This window comes from Purpureocillium lilacinum (assembly GCF_023168085.1).
Source record: "Purpureocillium lilacinum CBS 284.36 DNA, scaffold_6, whole genome shotgun sequence".
NCBI classification, from domain to species: Eukaryota; Fungi; Ascomycota; class Sordariomycetes; order Hypocreales; family Ophiocordycipitaceae; genus Purpureocillium; species Purpureocillium lilacinum.
The window spans coordinates 1,667,966-1,684,751 of record NW_027072116.1 but is presented as its reverse complement, the minus strand read 5'-3'; the positions used below and the strand labels follow the sequence as shown (position 1 = coordinate 1,684,751).

Sequence of the window (16,786 nt, the reverse complement as noted above, 5' to 3'; positions counted from 1 at the left end):
GGGAGTTACACACATCACTCTTGGACGGTATGTCTTCTATTGCTCGCATTGCATTGTCGCTAGGAATGAAAATGACCGCCCACCTATCCTCTGCTTTCTCAGACCTCGGCCCACTACGTTACTAGGTAGGTAGCTTGCCACACGCACATCACCTTCCATACTCTGACCCGTGGGTATCCTCATACTAGTGGAACATAGGAAAGCCAAGCGCAACCAGAACACGGAACCTTACACATGAGCCCCCGATGCTTTCCCATCAGTTCTTGCCAGGCCCATCGTCATGGTCCGGCTCGAACTTGGTCTCGCCGAGCAGCTGCCCCGGCTGCGACGTCATGGCCGTCTGGGTGCTCGACTGCGGCTGCGCCTGGACCGTCGGCCCCGAGGGCTGTACGGGGGCCGGAGGAGGTGCCCTGCTGGCGGCGCCGGCCGTCGCGGCGTTGAGCCTCTGGTCAAGAGCTTTGAGGGCGATGGCTCTCCTCCGCTCCGCCTCCGCGCGGGCGCTGCCAGGCGTGCCCCGCTGCAGCGCCCTGTCGCCGCGAGCGGCAGACATGCCCGCCTGGGAGAAGGGCGTGCAGATGCGCACCGCGACGAGCACATCGAAAATCTGATCGGCCAGTGCGGCCACAAACGGCTTGACCGGGCTGGGGAAGAACTCGGCAAAAGCAAAAGTCTCGCTTGCGTCACCGCGCAGGGACGCCGGCTGCGACGAGTCGAGGTCGGGGAAGACGGTCTTGTAGAATCGCAGGTACGTCCAGCTCGTGAGGAGGCCGAACAGGGCGAGCCAAAAGGCTGCCCGCGACAGCAACGGCGTTAGGGAGAGCAGCGTCACGATGCCCATGTACACCAGCGGGAACCGCGGCACCCTGAGAGACAGGATGCCGCGGAAGAGTGTGACGGTATGCGCAGGGACGAGCTGGCTGAAGGCGACGAGGAAGGAGATTTGGAGGGACACGGTTCCCGATATGACGGTAAGACTGCAGACATACGTTAGCTCGTAAGTGTCGTCGCGTATGTGAGGCGGATTGAACGTACGTCCAGCTCTCGTTCCGAGTCAAGCTGAAGAAGAAGATCATGACGAGAAAGGTCAGGACGTTCGGGACCAGGCAGACCAGGACCACAAATTTCGCGAGCTCGGCCGACGACCAAGCCCGCTCCAGGTACCGGCCGCCATGGTATAGTGTCAGGCCCGCGATGGCGAGGGTAAACACGTTGCCCTCGACGAGCGCCGATGTGAGGAAGGTCCAGGGATATACAAGGGAGAGCTGCGGCACGAGCGTCAGGTAGGGGATGACGATGTGAGCCGTCTCTGTCCACTGTCGGTACCGTATCGCGGCGCTGAGGAAGGACTGGAAGAGGAGCGCGCCGAGCAGCGCCCTTGTGACGGGCGGGATGTTTATTCGCGGAGGCATGTCGGGCGAGCGGGCGTAACGGGCAGCGCGCTTCGCTGTGCTAAGATGTCATCCGTCCGGGGAGGGTAGCTGGCCGTCGCGTAGCTCGGTATCGTGGTGGCCAGCTTGGCGTCAATGAGGTTGGGAGTTCGGGGGCGGCGTAGTCCGTAGTCACGAGCAAGCTCCAAGGTACAGCGAGGCGCACAGGCCAGTCTAGCCACATTGAGCACACGACGGACCCTTGTTGCAGCCTCAGGCAGAAATAGTTGGAATGGGGAGCGACATAAAGGAAGCCTCGGCTCGCCGATTTTTGCGAAGAGACGGGACATTATCCTTGGCCGCGAGCGCAATGACGCGGTGACATGAGGCAACATGCCAGAATACTCGCTGACAAGGCGCCGAGAGCTTCTGGCTTTCCGCGTCACTGAGGCGCTGCCGGATCACGCTTTGGCGATGCAACCTCAGTCACGTGATCAGCGATCTCGAAGAACGGACTCGGGACGGCAAGAGGCATGGCACCACGCAACGGCGCGGGTGGAGCAGCCACAAGTTAGCCGCTTCGCGCGTGTCCGGGCCCCCATCCGTCCGAACTCGAACTGCCACGGGCAGCCCGTCCCAGCAGCCCCTCCGGTGTGGACTTCAATGCCATCTCATGTCAAAGTAACTGTACTGTACCCTCCTGCGAAGCAGCGCACGTCGTTGCGTCGAGGCTCAACCAACAAGCGGCCTGGGACACGAGGTGGCGGCGGCGGCTACATTTTACGGCAACCGCGCAGTGGCAGGATCGGACGGACATTTGACAGGGACGGGGGGAAATGGAAGGAAAAAATGGAGGCTTCGCTGTCTGATCGTCCCAGCCAGGGCCCGGCCTGGGCGCTCGGGTGCATGGAGGGGGCTCCTTTTTTGATGAGGGATCGCAGCCGCCGAACGGCATGGCGCAGCGCAAAGGGGTCGCCGGAAACGCCTGGTGGGGAAGCGGGCAACCGCGCGATCGAGGCTGGCCACCTCACGCCCCGGACACGGCTGCTGCATCGCCGACGGCGGCGCCGCAGGGTGACATGTGCCGTACGTATCATGTATGCCCGCATGTTTGAAGGATAAAAACACGCGTGTGTGCCTTTGCGTGTGCATTGCGTTCGGCGGGCCAGGGCAGCGTCATCATGGTCATGGTCTCGGACGAATCGTGCCCATCCCTCTGATCCCTGTGGCCGGCAGAACCATGCCTGGTCTGGCCACGCTATCCCTGCAGATTTGTGCGACGACGCCTCCGGGGAGTTTGCGAGGCTCGCTGGCCGACATTGGGGGCACGGGACGCGCAGGTGGCGTCACCGCCCCGTGCAAGTGGTCGCAGATCGCTGGCCCCCTGGTGTTGCGAGGAAGCTGGGCTGGGCCAGTCGACTGCTGGGACACACGAGCGATGTTCGTTCCCAAGGTACCTCTGCCGGGCAGCGCCGCCGAGCCCCGTACGGCGATCGCAGGGCCGTTGTCGCGAGAAGCGGCCGTTGCATGGGAAATGGACGAGCGGCAGTGCGTCGCTTGCGCCGGGGCTGGGGTTGTGCGGTTCGACGGGGGGCGCAGAGGAGTGTGCGGGAGTGGTTCTGTTATGGATGAGCCGGGAGAGGGACTGTCCTGCACTGGTACGAGCGGTACGGGTGCCTTGCCCTGTGGGCGCGGCCAACTGGTGCCAATGGCACAGCCGATCTGCATCAGTCTCAGATTCCACAGAAACGCCTGGTTGGGGCCGGGTCTGTTTTAGAGGCCCGGCCAGCTAGCCCTGGCCCTGGGGAAGGAAGCGGAGGGCTGGAGAGGGAGGTGGTGCGTCGTGCAACCCGGCGCCTCCAATCACAGCCGGCTGTCAACGGGTGCGACACGGTTGGCCGTTGGCCCTGGCGGATGTGGTTTCTCCCCAGGTACCTGGGATGCCTGGTAGGAAGCCGCTTTGCCGCGCAGTCAGGATGAACCTCGAAAGCTCATACAAGGTAGTCCGCATTCGATGCAGACGCGACAGTCCTCAGTCCTCGCGAACGTATGCACAGAGTACGAGATGGATATTGAGCCTGCCATGGGCGGCGCCCTGTAGGAGATGCGACGCCATGGGGTGGGCAGGTTCGGGCGGACGGCGGACGGCGACGAACACGGCGGAGCACCCTTGGCTGATCCGAAGAATTCGTGGTGCTTGTCGACACATTTTGAAGAGGAAACCAAAGTACCTAGTAGTAATGGAACGTCGGTGTTCGAATTACCCGTGCACGAGCGTCCGTACCTCTGCAAAGTACGGTTGCGCTGCGGGCTGACCCAGCTGACAAGATGAGCTTCCCTACTGGTACGTCGCCTGCGTGCCTGAGTGCGCGTGTGCGTGCATGTCGCTGGGGCCGCGGGGATCATCGGCGTCTCGGCAAACGCCCGTCAAGCTCAAGCACTTTATCTCGCCTTGGCGTGACGGAGGGCAGCCAACGGCCAGCCCTGTCGTCACGCTTTCGCCCTGTCTCCTCGGTATGTCACCGTGGCGCGAGCGAGTTGCAGTCCTCAGTCCCGGTGGCATCCCGGCAAGCAGGAATCCGATGAGGTGCCCGCTGTGGGGGATGCAGGATTCGCGCGCGTGTATCGTCCGTACCGTACCTAGGGACGGAGTATTGCAGAAGCGGTCCGTTTTGGCAACTGTCGGATGGGATGGAAGGACTCGGGCGAGTCGAGGAACGAACTGCCGCCTCGTCCGCCGCCGCAGAGGGCGCTAGCGCCAGACGTTTCCGCTCCAGCTGCGAGCTAGCAGTTTTGGGTTGAATGGATGATTGCTCGATTGACGGCCCGAGGGGGATGAAGCTAGTTCGACGATGCCAGACGGCGTTGAGGATCCAAGCGATGAGGTTGCTCCGAAGGCAAAGTTGAATGGAAAATGCTGCCTTCATGGGGCAACGGTGACGGCCTCGCGCGTCCCGTTTTAGGTACCGGAGGTGGCGGCGGCGGGCACGGCGGAGGAGCGCCGAGAGCGAGTGCCGCGTCGAGACAAGGACGATTATGCGGCTGCTCGTGGTGGATGCGCGGATGTGGATGCTTGCTTGGCGGGTGTGCGTGCGTGCGTGCGTGCGCGCAGTCGAGCAACAAGCGTCAGCCAGGTCCATCGCCAGCACGCCGCCAGAGCCCCGGTACGTACCTCGGTCCCCAAAACCCTCCACACCTCAGGTGGGCTGTGGACCCTGCCATGCCCAGTGCCAATTGTGCTCCAGGGCTCTCCAGGGCTCCCAGGGCTGTCCGTTCCATGAGGTGCCCGTCTGGCACGCCCGCGCGCCCACCACCCACAACCTGGAAGGTAGGTGCGATTTGATGCGCCCATGCACCCATGCACCACCACCCTCAAAGGCACCCACCCTCCCGACAGGGCCAGGAGGCCCACGGCCCATGGGCAGTTGATCCCTCGCGGAACCTTGACTTGCTTGAGCACCCTTGAGCACCCTCCAAACTCGTTCCCCCCCTTGTCGCCTTAGCGCACTCCGGCCCACCACCCCCCGGTGCCAGTCGCCTGTTGCCAGTTGCCAGTGCCAGTCGACGAGCGCGAACGCCAGCGAACCCGACGAGTGGAGGAGGATGGAAGATGGGAGGGAGGGCAGGCCACCCGACGCGGCGATGCAAGGCCAGCCAGGTGCCAGGCATGCCAGGGTACCTTCCCGCCCGTACCTCCACGCCTGCAGGTGAGGTGCCTGTCCGTTCCTCCTTAAGCCTCCGCCTGGCTGTCTGGCCGTCGGGCGGGTTTTGGCCTGCCCGGGGCTGGATACCCAGCGGAAACACGCCGGGGGCCGGGGGTACCATCGCCAGGTGCCCGCCAGACGGGAGTCTGGAAAACAGCCCGGGCGAGCAAGGGACGGAGTACTGAGTACCAGACAGAGCACAACAAAGTATGGGGTACGCGCTGGGCCACAAGCCAAGGCAGGCGTGCCGCCGCCCCCAAGCCCCAAGTCCAGGCCCAGCTGGGGACGGGCTCCCGAGTACCACGGTACCTCTGCCGGCCACGGGGCATGGCAAGGTACCTGGGCTGCGGTACCTTGCCTTGCCTCGCCTCGCCTCGCTACGCAAGGCCTGGTGAGATGTGGATTTCATCTCGCGCTTGAATCTTCACTCACTCACTCACTCCCGCACCCTCACCCTCACCTCTGCCTCAGCTCGACGCATCTCGTCGTCGCCGCCGTCGCCGTCGACATCGTCGCTCCCTGGCTGCCGCCCTCCGCTGCGAGGCTCGCCGTTGTCGAAGCCCTCGTCCGCCTGTCGCCTCCCTCGACACCCGCGCCTCTCCACACCCCGCCCATCAGCCGCGACCCTCGCCAGGACACCGCCGTGACACTGCCGCCACCTGCGGCGCGCGCGCCTCGCAAACCATGGTGGTGAAGGAGTTCCTCGACTCGGATAGAGTCAACTTTCTCATCTGGAGGTACGCACGCCCCTTCGGATCGATCCCCCGGCGCCCTCGTCGTCGTCCTAGGCCGACTCTCTCCTTTCCCCCCCGTGCCTGCATGCCCCGTTGCACTGGCTAGGCCCGACGTTGATGGGGCGCTGCCTATCGGCGCCGTCCCCCGGCGAGACGTTATTTTTCGCTGACATTCCGGCACACAGGTATCTGTTGGAAGGGAGTACGTGGCACCCCGACCCCGAAATGCGTCATGACGCCAGCCTGGCAGCCCGAGCACGCTTCTAACCGCCTCTCACTCACTTTGCAGACTATCGCGAGACGGCCGCCAAGTTCCAGAAGGAGTGGCACGTCAAGGAGCCGCACCGGGATTTTGACTTTGCCCGCCACGTCAAGGGCCACGCTCTCGTCTCCGTCGTCAATCGCGGCCTCCTCTACTATGCCTTGGAGCGCGACTGTATTCTCAATCAGGTGCGTTGTCTCAGCTTTTTGCGCCGCTCTGCGCCTTGATCCGGCCTTGCGCGGCGGCCGCCGCGCCTGCGCAGGCGTCGGGCAATCTGGCCCTTGCTCATGCCCGTTTCCCGCTCCCCCTTACCGCGCTGCCGCGAGACGGAGACGCCGTTACTGACGGGGAGGACGTGCAGCTGCCCCAGGAGTCGACCGCTGCGGCCGAATCGTCGCAGGTGGGCATCTTTGGGCCTCTCACGGCGCCGCAGCTTCCTCCGACTAAGCGGGAGGAGGCCGACGACGCTGCAGTACCGGCCGGCGAGGATCCCGACGCGCTGAGAAAACGGGCGCCCGAGCAGCAGCAGGTGCCGAATGGGTCGCCGGCAAAACGCCCGCGCCTCAGCAATGGCTACGACAACGGGCCCGATGCAGCACCCCTCGCAACCGCCACAACCACCACCACAGCCACGACGCCTATGGACGTCGACCACCCGCCCCATCCCCTCGACGACCAGCAAAACCAGGACAGCGCCACCAATCACGCCTACCCGTCACCGCTCGAGGGCGAGCAGCTGCCGCCTCCCGTCCCGCAGACCGAGGGCCCCGAGCAAGGCACCCAGGTCGACAAGGTCGAGGAGCTGTCGCCTGTAACCAGCTTCATCCGCCTCACAGACGAGGACCACGGCGCCGCAGCCGACACGACACCATCGCCCTCGCCCGCGGGCTCGGAGAATGCGCCTGTCCTGCTTCAGTGCGAGTGGAACCCCAGAGACCCATCCGTTTTGGCGGCTGCTGGCACCGACGCGCTAGCCCGTGTTTGGACGGTTTCGCGTGCCACTGCGCCAGAGCCTGGCCACGATCACGTGTCACCCCAAGCCCACTCGCTCATCGACCAGAACGCACCCAAAGCGACGACGGTGACGGCGCTGTCGTGGACGTCGGACGGTTCGGCCATTGCGGTCGCAACCGATACTGGAACGCGATGTTCCGTGAACATCTGGTCCCCCGACGGCGTTCTTGGACAGACGCTCGACGTCAGCGAAGGGCCCGTCATCAAGCTGACCTGGAACCCGACCAACACGGCCTTGCTCGCCATTTACCCAGCAAAGGGGGGCGGCGCGATCGTCAACGTGTTCGCGATTCCGTCGGAAGCAACAATCACGTACCATCTCCCAAGTCATGACATCGCCGCTACGCCGCTCGATGCAGCCTGGACGAGCGACTCTGACTTTCTCCTCTGCGGTGGAGACCTCTTGCTTTGCCTCCGATGCGTGGACATGAAAATTGTCCAGGTTCGCAAGTTTGAGACCAAAGACGACGATAGCTTTACACAAGTGCTCTTTGACTGGCGGTCGAAGCTCGCCGCGACGGCAAGCGACAAGGGCTCCCTCGATGTAAGACGGCTGAACCTACAATGATGTGCTCTGATTGTTGATACTGACGGATTGGCTTAGCTGTGGGATGAGCATGGGCAGCGCCGATCAATACAGGCCCATCAAGGCGCCATCACGACGATGGCGTGGCAGCCACTGCCGCCTTCACAGCCCGAGGCCGACGACGAGCGCCTTATCGCAACGGGCGGCGACGACTGCGCAATCCTGATCTGGAATGCGCGAAAGCCCGAAGCCAAATCGAAATGCTTCTTGACTATGGATTCGCCAATTGTTCGACTTGCTTTTACGCCGGACGGCGCCTTTATTGCTGGCGCAACAACGCGGCAGGTGTTGATCTGGAAGGTGGACAACTTTGCCATGCCGCGAGCGAGCTGGAAGCGACCGCCGCACCCCGGGTGGCTTAGCCCCAAGGGCTCGTCCGACACCGACGAAGAAGACGAGCATTGTTTGTGTTGGGACATGAGCGGACAAAAGCTGGCCTACGGCTCCAATAGTAGAGTGAGTGGCCCGATGCTCGTTGCGATTGATGTGTCTGTTTGCTAACCAGTTCCGTGCAGCTTGCCGTCATCAACTTCAGCCGGTAGCCAGACGCCGCGTGGCTTGTTCGAGTGCCAGCAGGCTCTGTGCACATGCAGGCGGCTCACTACTGCCTGCCAAGATGCCGGCGCCGGTCGTGAACACGATGCCTGAGAACAGTGTTGTACGATGATGTACCGCATCGCTACCCGCGGCCCGAGGCGTGCCATGCCACAGGAGCACGAAAGGACGGCCGCGAGGGCCGAATAATGTCTATTGCGCTCCCGCGACGGCGGCCATGGTCACCGGACCGTTTGTGACGAGGCACGCTGCCAACGCGTTGTTTCTTTTGTATACCGACTGTGAGGCGCGGATCACGATCACGGATCAGGGTCGGATTTGGGCTAGGATCGTGACCTTGGGCCAGGTGACGAAGTGACGAGACTAGAGGACGTTTTGGAGTTTAGCTGCATGCATTGTTTATGCTTCGACACGGCGCGAGACCGTTGGCAGGGTAAAGCCATGCCTGGAGGTCCGGATGGGGGAGGGTTTCTGATCGGACTGTGCGATTGTCTGGAAGTTTAAGCGTGGGCACAGGAAAACGAAACATATGTGTCGGATAGTGTACAAGTATATACCAGGACGGCGCACAATACGAGGAGTCATTCAGCACATTTTGGCGGAGGCAATGGCTGTTGCGTGAGTGTGTTGGAAGCTTCCCGCACAGCTTTGTGGGCGCCGTATGTGAGCCACGGATCGGGACGCGGAGGCTTTATCGGACGGCCGATGGAAGAGGGGCTTCGGAAGTGGTGGGGACTCTTTCTCCGCAACGAAGAATGCACGTTGAACATATGATGGTGTTGGAGCGTTGCACATCTTGCGTCCCTCCTGCGTGGTGTAGTAGCACCTATGCGGACGTACGTACAGTGCGTGCGCACGCCACACGGGTTCATGCAGGCCCGCCCCTCAACACCCCCGACCCCAGAACTCGGGTGTCTTGTAACTTAGGTACCTAACTCCCAAGACTCTCTCAACTCATCTCACTCATCGAAAACCTCATACGTATCGCCCCGGCGAATATAGGCGCGCCCGAAGCCCGCAGGTTCATTGGCGCTTACGGCAGTCGTGCAGGCGCGACGGACCGCAGCTGCGCTCTCTCCGCTTGCGCAAGGTGTGAGGGCTAGGGGGGGGGATTCGTCCCGCTGTGGTCCAGACGAGAACGACGGACCTCGCACTGCTCAGAACTTCGCCTGACGAAGAGAAGACGACTCATCCGCCACGATCAACTTGATTCGATCTCCGCGGCCACACTCACTTCACCAACCCGCCCCGTAGTGAGGGCAGCGACGACGGCCGTTTGAGCCCGCTATCTGCGCAGCCTGCCAGCTAAATACCCCCAGCGGGGGAGGAGGACATCAGCGAAAGAACCTGGCCCCCCCCCCCGCGCCGACAGCCAGCCATGTCCTCGTCCGGGACCGCTCACCATCACCACGGCGCGGGCGGCAGCTCCTCCTCCGCGGCGACAGCAGCAGCAGGAGCAGCAGCAGGAGCAGCAGCAGGGGCATCCTCATCCACGCCGCACCACCACCACCACCATCCGTCCCCCTACGCCGCCGCCGCCACAGCAGCCAGCACGCCCGGCCCCGCGCCCATCGCGCGCTCCGACTCGGAGGGCGGCTACGGCGACAACAACGACGGTGACGACGACGACGACGACGACGACGACGACGGCGGCGGAGTGACGCCCGAGATGCGCGACCGCCAGGCCCGCGGCAAGGATCCCTACAAGGGGAATGGGCACAGCGACTTTGACGACGAGGAGGACGACGGGGATGGGGATGGAGGGGATGATGGGGATGATGATGAGGAGGAGGAGGATGATGAGTTGGAGGTGGGAAGCGATGGCGTGACGCGCAGGCGGATGAGGCTCGGAAGGGGGTGAGTTATCGCCCAGCACTCCCCTCGCCTGCTCTCTCTCTGAGGGCCACATGTCCCCTGGCCGATGTTGTGCGACACGTCCGGCTGACTCTACCTTTTTCTTTTTGGAAACAGCATCAAGGCAGAGCCGTTCGAGGACCGCGAGCGCAGAGGCTTCGCCCTCGCCGTGCTCGACAGCCCGGAGCAGCTCATGATGTACGCCCAGGGCGCCGGCGACGTGCGTTTCCAACCCCCTCTTCCCCCTTTCTTTCTTTCATCCGCCTCACATCAATCCTATTTCCATCCAGCTGACGCGAAGGACAAACCCACGCACAGAGCATCCCCAGCCAGCGCCGCCGCTTCAGCGCCATGCTCGCCGGCTTCGAGCCGCTCCCCGCGTCGGCCGATAACAGCCTGTCGAGCGCGGGGCGGTTCCGCCATAGGAAGAAGAAGACGCCGCAGCAGCAGGGACAAGGGCAGCAGGCGAGGAGGGACGCGCGCGGTGGTGGTAGGAGGACGGCTGGATAGAAGAAGGAGGGGATGGGCCGCATCGTGTGTGGTACGGGAGCAACAGCGTCGCGGCAGACGTTGTTCCTCGGATTCTTATTACGCCATGCATCATGGTAGTCACAGCAAGGACGGGCACATGGGTAGGCAGGCCGGTAGCATACGACCGCAATGACACTAATGAATCGTATAGTCATGACGCTATTGTCCCGTCCCGTCTCTTTCTTTATCCATCCATCTATCTGCGACGCGAGGCCGGGCCTCCTCCGACCCGGCCCCGGCTCTCGATACTCCAAGACGACGAGGAGCACCGCAACTATGTGCATACGTACAGGGTTGTACACAAGATTTGTACGAGACGAGGAGGCACGTCTCTGCCTCTGTCCTCGCCTGCGCGTCGTGGCTGCTCATAAACCCCCAAAGCGCGAGAGAAGAAGAATTCTCCGCGATCCTGTATCTCCCCATTGCCGATGCCACGGCGTTGTATCCCAAAATCATTCCCAGTGCCCCTTGCAAACGCCGGTGTGATGATGCCCTCAGGGAGGAAATAACCAAAGAGGTCTCCCTGTGTGTATCCAAAAAAAATAAGCAAGTCCCCCCAAGAATGAATGATGCCGCCTCCCCTTTTCCACTGGCGGTGTTCTATGCGTATCTCATGCTTCGCTGTCGGTTCAGCCACCTCTCCCCGTCGTTGGTCGGCGGAGGGGGAGGCGGGTACGGGTAATAACCCTGAGGAGGGCCCTGGCCGCCTTGAAGCGCGCCGGAGGACTGCGCCCATTGCTGGTTCTGGTTCCATTGTTGCGGCCCGCGGTTCGGTGGCCCGCCACGGTTGTATGACGACGGCCAGTTGCTCATCTCGGGCGGTGTGGGCTGCTTCCGGCGGTACGAGCGCTTGCGGATGGCGCTCACGATGCAGCTGAGGATGGCGATGAGGATGAGGCCGCCGACCACGGACACGACGGGGATGAAGATGGACTTGTGGTTCTGGATCCAGTCGCCAATCTCCTTGGCCGTCGACGCGCCCTTGCACGCGCCGTTGGAGCACTTGCCGCCGGCGCCGCAGTCGGTACCGTCAAGGAAGTTTTGGTTGTACGTGACGCACTGGTTGGGCCCCATCTCGGGAGACGTGCAGGCGAGCAGGCAGCCGCTGTCCGGGCAGGCCGAGGTGTTGTTCATGCCCGAGAGGCTGCTGGCCATGTTCTTGCACTGCAGGTCCCGCGACGTGCATTGTCCGGACGCGCACTGGAGGCCGCTGCCGCACGAGTCGCCGTCGCTCTTGTGCTTGTCTTCGGGGCAGCTGGCGTGGTTGCCGGGACACGTCTCCGCGATGTCGCAGACGCCCGTGCTGGCCCGACAGACGGTGCCGTTGGTCGCGAACTGGCACTTGTCGGTGCAGCAGTCCTCGTTGCTCGCGTCGCAGACGGCGCCGCTGAGGAACTTGCACGTCTTGGGGTTGCAGCACTTGTTGTCCTTGCAGCCGGCCTCGCCGCCGCAGTCGCAGTCCTCGCCGTTCTCTACGATGCCGTTGCCGCACTGGCTGCCCGTGATAGTCTTGACGTTCTTGTTGTCGGTGAGGCAGTTGCCCTTGATCATGTTGGACTTGAGCCCCGAGCAGATGTTGCCAATGCTGCACGCCGAGAACTGGGTGATGCCCTTGCCCGTCGACGGGTTCATGATGAACTTGCCCCCGGCGTCGCAGCTGCTGCTGCTCAGGGGACAGCATGGCTGCGTCGACATGTCCGCTGGACACGTGGAGCTTGTGCAGTCATGGACTGCGCCAAACGTGTGGCCTGTTTCGTGGGCAAAGATCTGCCACTCCGTGTCCGTCCGAACGACGACGTTGGTCGCGGCAACAGTCTCGTTGTTGCCCTTGCCATCGCTGTTATCGCCGGAGCCTGTACGGCACAGCTGTCCGCGCCACGCCAGGCCGACGGCGGAGTCCGTGGCGCATTTGGTGAGCAGCGACCAGTAGGCATTGTCGTCCTGGAACTGACCACGCCACCTGGAAAAGGTATTGAGGCGATCGCTGATGGTCGTCTGCGGCCCGCAGGCGACGTTCCACGGTGTCGCAGCCGCAGCGGTGGCGGGACACGCCTTGTCGAGGATGGTGAGGTTCTGGATGCCCAGTGAGATCTTGAAGGTACTCTCGTACACCTCGGACGCCTTGTTCACCATGCTGATGACGTTCTTGGTGAGGTCCTCCTTGTTGTCAAAGCCCTCCCAGTAATTGCAATCCGTCGCGATGCCGACAAGGGCGACCTTTCTCGTGGTGGGACATCCGTCGACGGAGCCGATGGAGCTGACGAGATTCAAGCCCGAGCCGCTACCACCACCGCCGTCTATGGATTGGCGACCAAACAAGGAGCGGAACTCGACAGCGCGCAGCACATTGCGGCTTTGCGTCTCGGTGTGAAACTTGCTGTTGAAGTTGAGGGTATCGGCGTTGCACAGAGGCTCGTCGCCAACGCTTCGCTTCAGCTCGTTGTGCTCGTCGGAGGAATCCATGACGTCCGAGTCGCGCCATACTACCATGCGTTCCTCGCCGTCGGAAAGGCTGTCGATGACAGGGTCGTCGTCGCCCCGGAGCTTCTGGTATTGCTCCGCCGTCTGAATGTGGTGGTTGTCGCCATCGATGCGGAATGCGCCGTCGAACACGGGGTGGTCTCCATCGCGATGGACCGTCACTCGTGCCCACCCAGCCTTGGACCAGCCTTCGTGGCCAGGCCGCTCGATAAAGGCATCGCCGCGGTATACCCTGTGTTCCGTCCTCGGCACCTTTTGCACCTCACGCACGATACCGTCCTGGCCCATGATGGTGATGGCGAAGTCATCGTGTAGAATATCGTCGTTGGGCTCGAGGGCCAGTCGTATGCTCTGGCGCCCATTGTGAAGGGTGAATGTGAGGTCGAACTTGGAAAAGGAGTGGACGCGGTGAGAGGGGGTCTTGATGACCGGGTCGTCGACGAGGGAGACGTAGCCGACGGGGTTTCGCTTGACAGAGTATGCTAAGCGTGGGAAAGGTCAGTGCGATGCTGCGGAGGGAGCAAGGCGCGGCGGCACCGCGGTCAACGGCGGCAACGGGACGTACCCAGCGACGAGTAAGCACACAGCGCGACGCTGGCGAGAGCGGACGCCACGGTCCGCAGCGTCACCATCGTCACGCCGATGATGGACAGAGTCCCCGAGGATGGGAGGGAGGAGGACGCGGCGCTACTGCATCCAGGCTCGTTTTCGTATATATGCTTCCGTCGATGGTGATCGCTAGAGACGGGGAGGGGCCAAGGTATGCGTCAACCCGGCCTGGAAAGGATAGTGAGACGGTGAGAAAAGCGAGACCGATGTTCGTCGATGGCGGGCTTTCCCTGCGGACTGCTGGATGATACGGTAGATACTGGAAGCGGAACAGCGCAGCGACTGCCGGGGGGAAGCTGCTTAAGAAAAGAAGGATTCGGGAATTTCGGAGGAACGAGGGCGAGGAGGACGAAGGGTCGCAAGCGAGAGACGGCCAAGACGGACGGACGAGCAGACGGGCGGGTTGTTGACGGAATCAAGGGTGGACGGAGGAAGGCTGAGCACATCCATCAGCGCGAGCGCCCAGGACGACGGGTCACCACCCATACGAGCAGCAGCGCAGCGCAGTGCAGCTGGAGCGAGAGCGAGAGCACTGCACACGCAGCATGGATGGTAGTGAGCGTCAGGGGTGGGGGGGAGAGGCGAGCGCCATGGACAGGATCCAATGGGAGGCGACGGGCAGGGAGGCTTGGCTGGAGGGGCCACGCGGTCGCGGGCTTCTGTTTCGCCGCTTCAGCGGGTGTTCGTCCGCGGATGGGGGGGCCCGGGGGGGAGAGGCGCCCCTCTGGGCCCCCCCTTGGCACTTGGCGGGCCGGTACCTAGGTAGTGTCTCCAGCCTCCACTGGCAGCAGCCAGCCCAGCCCAGTCCTCCCGTCCTCCTCAGCAGCATGGTCGGCGCCTGTGAGAGTCAGTCAGGTCGCCGGGGGGCATGGCTGGCGGGCAGGCTGGTGGGTGCGCTGCGCCGCATGCGGATGGGGAACGTCCCGGGACGCTTGGGTCTTTTTTGGCACGACGCCTCCTCTGCGACCCGAATCCGCCCAGCCATGGATAAGGTGGGATCCATCCGAGCATCCATGCATCTTTTCGGCGCTGCTGCCCGTGCTGCTGCGGCTGCGGCTGGCTGGCTGGTCTGGCGGGATTTGTCCGCAGCAGCGCCCGGGATTTCACTATTACTACCATCACCCATCTGGCAGGGTGAGTGAGAAAATCTCACCCGAAAAAGCCCATCCAAAATATTACCTGCGCCCCATGTGCTTCTTTTCATTTGTTTGCCCACCGCCCACTTTCCCATATCATCCCCAGGCAGTATTGTCCATTTTGTCCCGAAATAGGCGCCATAAGGCGAGGCGAGGCGAGGCACGGCAAGGCAAGGCAAGGCCACGACGGCACGCAGCCAGGCCGGCCGCCTAACCGGCCAACCACCGGCCGCTGCCACTGTGCTGCGTTGCGATGCTGCGTGTTGGCCGGGCCTCTCCGCCCGCCTGCACGCAATACCTTCCTTACCGTACCGACAGACGGGGATTATTACGCCTGCTCACAAGCGACATGCCAGCCAGCCAGCCAACCACCTTCGCCAAGTGTCTTGTCCATTCGTAATCCATCCTGCCCTCTCCGTGGAGCGCTGAATGGCTGTAACTTGTCCCCGTCGGTCGCCGTGCCACCGCGTTTACAGTTGGCCATCCATGCCAACCCGCAATTCCTCGACAAAAGATGCAATGCAAAACCACAATGCAGCAGTTTCCTCTCGTCCCTCAGATTAAATCTCCTCACAGGATCTCTTCGAATGCACATTTTTTTTCTTTCTCTCTCATGCACGCTCGAGCCAATGTCCCAGCGCCCGGCATCAAATAACACGGAGGCTCGCCCGCCGGGAGGCTCAAACTGGAACTGTTTGACGCCTCATCCAGCTCCGGGCCCGCCAAAGGCCGCGGCCGTTGTTGCTGCTGCTGCTGCTGCGACCTGCATCTCGGCCGGCGTACCTCCACCATGGAACGCCTCACGCTCTCGGCGCGCTCCTGCCAAGCTCTCTCTCGTGCCGCACCACAGGCAATCCATGGATAAGGTAGCTATCGCAGGCATCTACCCCCGGAGGTTCCGTGTCAGCAGCACCGTCATCAGCACCAGCACCAGGTACCCATGATCCTTGGCACCGTAGACGAAGCTTTCCCATGTCTCGTACAGGGCCTTAAAGCCCAAAATAAAGCACCACCCTGTCAAGCCCATTGTCTCTCGACCGACCGTCGTGAGACCTACTGTGATCACGGCAGACATATCATCATCTAGCTCGCATGATTCCATCCGCTGTCGAGCCTGACCGCCAACCCCCCCATCCCCGCGCCCGTGTCTGACAACGCATCGAGTTCGGGGTCCTCGACCACCGGCCACACCACCAGGGTGCCGAGCCACGCTTGGCCTTCATCCAGAATGCCCCAAGTCCAAACTCTCGACCTCAAACACCACCTTCCAAGAGACCAGCCCAAGCCAATCGGGGAGTTCCCTGCCAACGCGGCGATGGTCGACTAATGCTCACTCACCTCAGTCCCGGCTCGTTCGTTGCTTTTCTGTCTCGAGAGAACCCACAAGCCACGCTTCCCTCGATGACGACGACAGTCTTCTGTCCCACCGCCCCGCTGTCCTTGGCCGGCGTCGCGAGGCGTCCCACGACTCGAGCAGGGCTCTGAGGGCTGCCTGCTTTTGCAGCGCCGTTTCTAAACCCGAACCCTAAGTCCGATACTGTCCATTCACCCATCGTGGCCCAGTGGCGAGACAGACATTCTTCCTCATCACTTGTTCTGTCACAAGCCGATCTGGGGCCTAACGCCAAGAGAAGCATGCACCCCAACCTTAAACACTATCCCAACGGCCGTCCCCATTGTCCTCGGTCATCCGGGCCCCACGTGGATTTGAGCTTCGTCAATTCTGAGAGCTGGCAGTACTATACTATTCACCTACAGAGATTCCGTCGCCGACTACTCGAGACTCCGTTGCGCGTCCAGCTCCGCCACACGATCCATGTGCTATCCACAAGACTTAACTCACATAGATCATGCAAGGCATGCCTTGGCCTATCCAAAAGGCCGACACCGACTTCGCTTCATATTCGTATATCAACAGCGTGCCTCGTCAGTTGGTCGTAACGCAATAATGGT

The 16,786-nt window shown here is 62.4% G+C and overlaps 4 protein-coding genes across 4 annotated transcripts; 2 read left to right on the top strand and 2 right to left on the bottom strand.

Annotated features, from left to right (window-relative positions):
* Nucleotides 1-256: 256 nt before the first annotated feature.
* PLICBS_008412 (uncharacterized protein) lies at nt 257-1,409 on the bottom strand (the record flags this gene model as incomplete). The annotated part of the gene is made up of 2 exons (XM_018324070.2): nt 257-974; nt 1,033-1,409. The coding sequence occupies 2 exons, from the start codon at nt 1,407-1,409 to the stop codon at nt 257-259; spliced, it is 1,095 nt and encodes a 364-aa protein (XP_018177249.2).
* A 4,346-nt stretch (nt 1,410-5,755) lies between these two features.
* PLICBS_008411 (uncharacterized protein) lies at nt 5,756-8,209 on the top strand (the record flags this gene model as incomplete). Its single annotated transcript, XM_018324072.1, has 6 exons — nt 5,756-5,808; nt 5,991-6,007; nt 6,095-6,255; nt 6,429-7,625; nt 7,686-8,123; nt 8,183-8,209. The coding sequence occupies 6 exons, from the start codon at nt 5,756-5,758 to the stop codon at nt 8,207-8,209; spliced, it is 1,893 nt and encodes a 630-aa protein (XP_018177251.1).
* Nucleotides 8,210-9,600: 1,391 nt separating this feature from the next.
* PLICBS_008410 (uncharacterized protein) lies at nt 9,601-10,586 on the top strand (the record flags this gene model as incomplete). The annotated part of the gene is made up of 3 exons (XM_018324073.1): nt 9,601-10,079; nt 10,194-10,296; nt 10,395-10,586. The coding sequence occupies 3 exons, from the start codon at nt 9,601-9,603 to the stop codon at nt 10,584-10,586; spliced, it is 774 nt and encodes a 257-aa protein (XP_018177252.1).
* Nucleotides 10,587-11,207: 621 nt separating this feature from the next.
* On the bottom strand, nt 11,208-13,720 carry PLICBS_008409 (uncharacterized protein; the record flags this gene model as incomplete). Its single annotated transcript, XM_018324074.1, has 2 exons — nt 11,208-13,570; nt 13,654-13,720. 2 exons carry the CDS (start codon nt 13,718-13,720, stop codon nt 11,208-11,210), a joined length of 2,430 nt encoding a protein of 809 aa, XP_018177253.1.
* Nucleotides 13,721-16,786: the final 3,066 nt, after the last annotated feature.